The sequence below is a fragment of the Zingiber officinale genome, chromosome 11B (genome assembly GCF_018446385.1).
Source record: "Zingiber officinale cultivar Zhangliang chromosome 11B, Zo_v1.1, whole genome shotgun sequence".
Classification (NCBI taxonomy): Eukaryota; Viridiplantae; Streptophyta; class Magnoliopsida; order Zingiberales; family Zingiberaceae; genus Zingiber; species Zingiber officinale.
The window spans coordinates 1,030,688-1,039,563 of NC_056007.1; the positions used below are offsets into that span (position 1 = coordinate 1,030,688).

General features: G+C 36.9%; 1 protein-coding gene across 1 annotated transcript; it reads right to left on the bottom strand.

Annotated features, from left to right (window-relative positions):
- Positions 1-4,529: 4,529 nt before the first annotated feature.
- On the bottom strand, positions 4,530-8,021 carry LOC122034660 (wall-associated receptor kinase 5-like). The gene is made up of 3 exons (XM_042593980.1): positions 7,074-8,021; positions 6,787-6,975; positions 4,530-5,854 (listed from the first exon to the last, which is right to left on the bottom strand). Exons 1-3 carry the CDS (start codon positions 8,005-8,007, stop codon positions 4,683-4,685), a joined length of 2,295 nt encoding a protein of 764 aa, XP_042449914.1. The 5' UTR covers positions 8,008-8,021; the 3' UTR covers positions 4,530-4,682.
- Between the last annotated feature and the right edge of the window lie 855 nt (positions 8,022-8,876).

Consider the following 8,876-nt stretch of genomic DNA (forward strand, 5'->3'; position numbering starts at 1 on the left):
ATCCCCCCCCCCCCCTTCTAGCACTTTCGATCCAACAGTTTAGTTGTTTTGAGACAGTTTTTTATTAATACTATTTCTAGCAACCATCTCTTTCTTGGAACGTTGAGTTTTTTTCTATTTCCTGATATTCTTTTTCGAATCAACAAATTGTAGAAGATTATTTCTTATATACGCGCGAATTAATAAATTCAATAGCTTGAGCTGAGTCAATTTTGTATATATCTACTTGCAAGTACTTGTGAAGATTTAGATAAACAAGAGTAATAAACCTTTAATAAGTATATGTTTGAATACTATATGCCCCTGGGGTAAGGTTGAGTTGGCTAGTGCGGAGTAGAGTTGTTACAATAGAGTAAGAGTTTAAATCTCAGCAAAGCCTAGGAAAAAGTCCTCCCCTACACTAGTGAATTACAATTTTTTAATTTACCTCCTCATATATGGTTGTGGGACCAAACATATGGGGCCCATTTAGAAATATTAATACCCACCCTTCCTATTGTCTTTCGTAAATGCTCACTCAATTCTCATGATTAAAACTTATATATATCCTTGCATATTTACTAATTCAAAATTTTAATATCTATATGATTAGTCACTACTACTGTGTTAGACCCAATCAACTTTGTTAATTCCTCCTAATTGTTATCTTTTGAATTGGTCTAGCTAATCTTTTTACATTAACTCATATGATTGCAACTACTAAATAGATTGACTTTGTCGCATTGCATCTTAATAATTGTCACACCAACGGTCCATCTCAGTTATAATTAGTCAAAATTTTAACATTTATATAATTAGTCACCACTACCGATAGACTCAATCAACTCTGGGATATATGTGAATAGATAATAAGTGAAAAATGATAGAAATTTTATTATGAATGATACTTTAATTTTATATTAGAATTTTTAAGGTATATTAATTTTTAAGGTATATTAGTTAGTTTATATTAATTTATATGTATTGATAATATGAATAAATATATGGAGAGAGTTTCTCACATGTGGGTGCGTGGGGGTGTAAATCTAAGATCCAAATTGTATTGAACCAAATTGACTCGTGTGTGAGCATGACCTGCTCACGCCGAATGCCGGACCGATCGGGGCAAAATTTGTGTAACGGATGCATTAACAGCCGAGTGAAACGTTGGTGTTTCATAGTTCGATGAGTAATGATCATTTTACCCATTGATATAAGCTCCTATATAAGGAGACTACAATCAAAGACACACACAGAAAGTCGAAGTTGTCCACCTACGTTCCCCCTCCTCTTCCTCTTTCGTGCATCTATTGCTCGGCAGAATACTCGTGAGCATACGTTCCCTCTCCTCTTCCTGTTGTGCATCTCTTGCTCGGCAGAGTACTCGTGATAGCAGTCGAGTGTCTCTCAGTTCGCTATGACCACCAGTGCTTAGTATGCATCACGGTTAACCATTGTATCCTGGGAAACATACGACCCAAGAAAACCTTGAAACACAGCCAGAGATGAGGAAAATCTGTTTCAAGGAAACTGCATCCATCGCAAGTCTCGATCCGCTTCGCCCGTTCTACCGCTCCGGTTGTTCTACCTTTAGGTCGCCCTACCTTCTACTGTTAGGTTGCTCCGCCCACTCGGCTTGATCAACCTCTCTGCGACTCGGCCATCCGATCACTCGATTGCTCTGCTTGCTCAGTCACTATACAACCTGCACTCATCACTTAACAGAAATCAGCTCCTACTAGCAGTCTGAAATTATCAACTCAGGTCACGATAAATTAAATTTAATTCTTAAATTAAATCTGACTAATTTTTAAAAAAATCTCCGGCACAACAAAAGACTGCTCCTCGTCGTCGTTGTTATCTTTTGAATTAGTCCAGCTGATCTTACCACATTGCTTACGGCTCGTATGATTACAACCTCTCATCTTGCTCTTCTCAGTCTTCGTGCTTGCAACTACTAACCACATTGTCACACCAGTCGGTCTACCTCGATTATCATCGATCTCTATGCCTGACTACATCTCAATTGCTCGATCAACTAACCACCCTCACTCAATCAACCTTGCTGCTCATCCAACTTAGCTACAGCGCCACCTGATCTCTGCAGAGAGTATATATAGTTCTTATATTCTAAAAATTTTATTTCCACTTCCTAGCTAAGTATCATCGACCTTATAATGGGTATAACTAATCTTATTACATTGCATGTGGCGTCTAATTAATTTAGTCGGATAAGAGTATTTATATTTCATTACAAATTATCCTAAAATTTTTATTATCTTTATTTTTATTATTTTATTCTCTCTTCCACTATCTATTTTTCATTACCAATAATTCTTTTTTTTTTCTCTCAAATTAAATAATATTTTAATATTTAGAAAAATAAATTTTATTTCTTAAATTTAAAGAAATATTATTTATTAAATATAAATTTAGAGAAGGATATGGTAGCTAATGTAAAAAAAATTATATAAAATATAAAACTTAAGATAAATTTTGTATTTAGAGAAGTCAATATGAATACTCTAATTAATTATCAATAGGGCAATACCATCCTCATTATCATTCATATGACAAAAGACAATTCACTCATCTTCATGGGTAAAAGGGGCATACCAAGGACAAGTTGGAGGTGGGGAATGCAGTTGAAGTAGAGGTCAAAATCAAGACAGTCAACGTCAGAGAATCAACAGGATCACCAAAGTTGGCCAAGTGAAAGTCGACGTCAACTGTCGATCAAACCTGAAAGGTCTGATTGGCCAAGAGGCTCATCACAGTAGATTGCTTGTGGTCACCACATAAAGAACATCAGATGCTCACAATTGACCAAATGAATGCTAAGGCGACGGAGTGCCTGTCCGATCAAGCAATAAACAATCTACTGAGCTGAGACATTACGGAGAATCGCAACTGAGATCGACCGAGTAGGAATCCTGGCCGAGCGGCTCCCTCGGTCGACCAAACAGTGTACCCCTCCCAGATCTTGTAATATCCCTTTGGAAGGTAATGCTGCTGACAATTGGACATGGTCAACAGACAAATCATACGACGGAAGCTTCTATTGTCATATCAAGGATTTGTACGCCTTGTTAAGGTATAATGTGATGATGTCAGAGATATTTTCTTGATATGTCTTTTCATAGGACAATTGGGAAAACATACCTACGACTTGAGAAGTGTGCACTCGCCTACTGAAGCACTATATAAAAGGGGTCCATGCACCGGTGGAGGTACGTGATATGCGTTATCTGTGCTAGAGCTTTTTCTGTTACTACAATTCTTTGTCATCTTTTCTACAATTCTGGTGACTGACTTGAGTGTCGGAGGGCTAATGCCGGGAACTCCTTTCCTGGCCCCGCACTGATATTTTTTGTATTACAAAATGGAGCGGAGTCTTCACCCAGTTAACCTAGGAGTCATATCCCCAACTAGTCGTCTGTATCGTTTTCAAATAGGATCACCTATCAATTCATTTCTAGACCAATACGGAAGAGATAAATTATACGTGGATATTAACCATTAGTATAGATGCCCAAGATATAAGGAAAAATATACCCAGAGGTTCCAAATTTTAATCCAAAACCTTATTTAATAATATTCCATACTTCAACTACAGTACGAACCCAAGCAGACATCCTTACTATCATTCACAAACATGTATTTATTGATGCCGGTACAATGAAGTTTGGCAAATAATGTCGTATTATTGGTGTCCACTTTTTTATGTCGTGGTCATTGCTTACTTTTTTATGTCCTCTCACGTCTATTTGTATTGACCACTGGAAATGGTTGGATGAGAACAATCACTCTATTTGTGGTGGGAAGGCACTTTTAACTAGGTTCTTCCTAGGGATGGTTCCCTTTCAACCATGGAATTAAGAGTGTCCTATTTGCTAAAGGCACTTGAACACCATTGAATTTGTTAATAATAAGAGTTATCTATCACTCTACCGTTCAAATAATACCATTTTCGGTGTTTTATGATAAAAGATGCAACTAAACAATATTGTAATGTGATGCGGATGGGATTGTAAACAAGTAGAGTCAAATTGAGTTTAATATTTTAAAACTTGGTTATTAAAAAATACAAATAAAAATCAAGCCAAGCACTTATAATATTTTGGGTTCAATCATATCTATTAAAAAAATCTTATTGTTATCAAATTTCTCAAATAAAGTTGCTCATAATTTAACTAAAACTTAATTTAGAAGAATAGAGAATGTATTTTGGCCTTAGTGAAAAAAAATATTAATGGTGTTTCATTGCTAATGAAATTTGAAAGCGTTGTTATTAACTGTGTGAGGTGTGAAGTATGGTAGTTTTTAAATATTTATGTGAGACCCAAACTTGGGAGATCACTTAGAAGGAAAAGTAAATTGAAAGATAAATCTACATATTTGTTCACATCAAATCTATTTATTTTGAAATTTAAACGACAAAGCAAGTAAAGAAGAATCAATGAGAACCAATAATGTTTTTTTTTTACAAAAATAAAAAGAAATAACTTTAAAATAGAATTTTACATTCAAGAATTCTACACTCACATGAAACCAAATTATTTAGAAAACTAGACAATAAACACATAAATACAAAAAGATTAGAAACTAGAAAACACACAAATATGAGGATTACATAACTAGGCCAAACACACACAATCAAAATAGCAACATAACTTGAACTTGTCTCTTACCCAATGTTACAATCAATCTTGCATATTATTCCATCCTATGAATTTGTTCTCTATATTGAAAGTAGTACTAGAATAAGCATGATTACCATTTGGCAACCCCGTAAGCAAGTTCGCCATTTCTTCAACATTGCATTGTACTACGAATGGGTGATTAAAAGTTCTCAATCTATTTAGCTCCTCAGCCACTTGCTTCATAGTTGGTCTCTCATCCCCTTTCAATTTTAAACATTCTTTAATAAGAACCGTAAGCTCTTGAATAAATTCTATATTAGCTTCCAATTTCACTTGATTGTCTAGGATCTCTGAAACCCTATTCTCATTCTCCAACATAATAAAAGTTGACACCAAACTCATTTGTTCTTCAGATTCATCGAAATTGATGACCTTCTTGCCAGTAAATAACTCCAAGAGAACAACACCAAAACTATAAACATCACTTTTATAGGTCAACACATATGTCATCAGGCACTCTGGATCAACATAACCATGAGTGAATTGCAACAACGTAGCAAATTGTTTCTCTCCCTTGGGAATAAGCTTTGAAGCTCCAAAGTCTGAAATTTTTGCTGTGTTATCCATGTCTAAAAGTATATTAGATGACTTCACATCTCCATGAATGATTTGAGGAGAAGTTTTTGAGTGCAAATAGTCTAAAGCATCAGCTGACTCATAAGCAATCCGTAGTCGAGTATCCAAGGAAGCTAGAGCTCGATTCTCATTTTCATGAATTAAATGAAACAAGGTTCCATTCGGGACAAACTCATAGATCAATAATGGCATCTCTGTCTCCAAACAACAACCCAAGAGCTTGACTACATTGATATGGTTAACATTTGATAAAATAAGTGTCTCGGTTCCAAATTGCTTTTTCAAGTCCTCGTTGATAATCTTAGGTTTCTTTATTGCAACATCTTGATTTTCCAAAATTCCTTTATACACAACTCCGTTTCCTCCTCTCCCAATAATATTTTTGTCATCAAAATGATTTGTTGCCTTCTCTAATTCTTTGCTTCCAAATATTTTAAATTTGTTGAGGCCTTTTTCTAACTTCATCTTTTCTTCCAATTCGTAGCCTCCGTGTTGTTTGAAATATTTTCTCTTCATATCTTCTAATTTTCTTCTTTGATAGACTATATAGAGACACATAATGCATAGTAATAAAATAATTACAACACTGCAACCACCTGCAAGGTTAATACATACATGTTATCTTTATGTTATGAGTTTTTTTGTTAAATTTTGATCATTATATATATATATATATATATCAGCCTCTTAACAAACATGTTCACGAGCCTCTAAACAAATATGTTTGCAAGTTCACGAACCAAATACTGTTAAGTTTGAGCTCGGCTCAATAATATTTTCAAGCTCAAAATCAAGTTCGAGCTCGAAATCATGCTCGAGCTTGAATCGAGCTCGAGCTCATTACTTAATCGAATGAACTTGAATGAACTTTTTTAGAACGGAGACCAAATAACTCACGAGTGGCTTAACTCATTTACACCCCTAATTAACCTAACTATGCTTAATTGTGCAAACTTTTTCATATAACAATAAGATATTAATGATCAGAATACATATTTAAAGATCTTCTAAGGTCGATGACATTCTTAGTGGGTTCAATCTTGTGTTCTAGTCGTATGGAGTAATTCGGTCGATGATGCTGAAAGGACAAGCAATGGATGTGTGTAAGATTGTTCTATTTCTGATGACTCTTAACCTATATCTAAGGTTGTGTTTTTTTTTCATTGGAAATATCATATCCTTTCCATATCCTTTCTCTTAACCATCAATAAGTGGTAATATTAGTTCGACCCAAAAAAAGATGGCAATAAACTAGCTAAATAGAAAATAGTTAGCAGTTTAGAGATTCAACCAAAAGAAAGGGATTCACTTTCCTATGATCTTATTTTAGGTAAATAGATATCAATTGAATAATAATAATAATATTAAGCAACTATCATGAAGAATGTGCCTTTCCATTGCAACACAGAGGAGGAGATTTGCTAGAGCATGAGTGAGACTTCAAATAATAACTGAATATATGCTTAGATTAAAATTTAGGGTTGGAAAAGGAAAAAAAAAAAATAATCTCTCAATAGAAGCTTCTTACCTATAGACACCTTCACTGTTAAGGGAAGTTTATTATTGCCACCAATAAGTTTCTGAGACTGTTCTGGGATGCATGTTCCATTGTAAGCGTTTCCGTGCGTGCCTTCGCGGCAGTCACATCTAAAGCCACCTGGAAGGTTCTGGCAGATGCCATCTGAGCATTTATCTGATTGCATGCACTCATCGATGTCTAAAATTGAAATGCAAAAACTACAGCCGCATTAGGCACCATCCCATCGCAGCAATTGAAAGCAGAATAGATTGATATGTTGGAATAGACAGACAGACCTTCGCATCCGTTGGAGAGGTAAGGATTGCCTTGGTATCCGGTCGAACAGTTGCAAAGATAGCCAGGGGCATTGGTGGAGTTGACGCACACGCTGTTATTGCTGATGCAGGCATAAGAGGTTAGGTTGCGTTTAGCTACCTCACACGTCTCATTTCCAATGGCCCAGTCCATCACTACCGGCACCCTGCCATCACCGTTAATTTGCATCAATTGGTTCGTGGTGATATAAGATGTCTGAAACTGGAACCAATCGGCCTCCAACAAGGCGGCGTAGCTGCATCTGCTAAAGTTCCTAGCCGAGTTGTTAAAAGCGCCATCAAAGCTGACTTCATAGTATTTTAGATTCTCGGGTATGGAAGTCTGGCAGCAGCCCGTGCCGGTACAAGAGCCATTGGTGATGCTCTGTTCATCCAAGCACCTGGACACGCAGACACTGGCGTATCCCTGGTAGTCGAGTAAGTTGGCAAGGGTATCGCAGCCGATGACAGTGAACTTGTTGTGAAGATTAGAGAACCTATATGGTGTGTCTCTCATATCCAACGACCAGTCTGTGGAAGTTGAATTGTAGCACGCCGAGGATATGGGGTTTAGCATGCGCACTTGGCCCATCACCAACGAAATATTGAGGAACTCAATATCGTAATAGAATGGCTTCTTGAGGCCGCTTTTCATGGTGTTGCAGGTTAGATTGAAATCTCCTCCCAAGGAACAGTTAGCGCCGATGGCAGTTTCGGTACTGTTTAAGAAACAATCTTCCCCGGAACAATTAGCGATGATGGCGCCGATGCCGAAGGGGAAAGGGATCTCCACGTCGCCGCATTTTCTTTGGCATCTGTCATCAGGCACAGCAGATGCAACTGCAAGTAGCAGCAGCAGTAGTAGCATTTGGGAGAGGAACAGAGACATGGCGAGTGCTGCTGCACCTGAATGCATAGTTTCTAATTAGCTGATTGATAGGCCACACCATCCTCATTATTAATGGTGCCAGCACAATCAAGTTTGAAGGCAGGATCTCTTTTTGTGATCTCCGGGATCACTTTTTGTAGTTCAGGGGATGTGCCATTTTCATTTACGGCCGGATCATGATCATGATCCGGCCGCAAATTAATGAGTGGCACATCTCCTACACCATAAAAAAGTGATCCAGGAGATCTGTGCTCTCAAGTTTGACGAGTAGTACCGTCGGAGACGTAACCAAGATTTAAAATTACCTAGGATTGATCGTCGGCATTGATGTTCCTGCGACGATGGTTGTGGCCGAGTCATGATGATAGAGCGGAGTTGATGTCGCTTGTGGCAGGGAGAGCAGCGATGACAAAATTATAACAAAACTATCGACAGTTATGCTAGTCATATCGCGGCTAGACGCATGCGAGGAGGGACAAGGAAAGCTGCGGCACCGGCTGCTCGTGGGACAGATAGAGCAATACATGTAGGGCAGTAAGGAGGTGAAGCAGTAAATAAGGAAAAATTTAAATTTAATTAAATTTTTTGACAATTCAATTAGTAAGGAGGTGAAGCAGTAAATAAGGAAAAATTTAAATTTAATTAAATTTTTTGACAATTTTAAATATAAAGACTGAAATGAAAATATTATAAATCATATGAATTAAAATAAAATGAGGATAAGACTGAAAATATTATAAATTTTTAAAAATAGATGAGACTGGAGCTCACCTAATCCAAGGATGGCTCAGCCCTGAGTACCGCATTCTTGGTGTCCAATTTTTATCTCATGGAATTTTCTACATACCACCGGTGACTTGACTACGACAGTCCAGCATAATTAAGTTTTTGGTGTT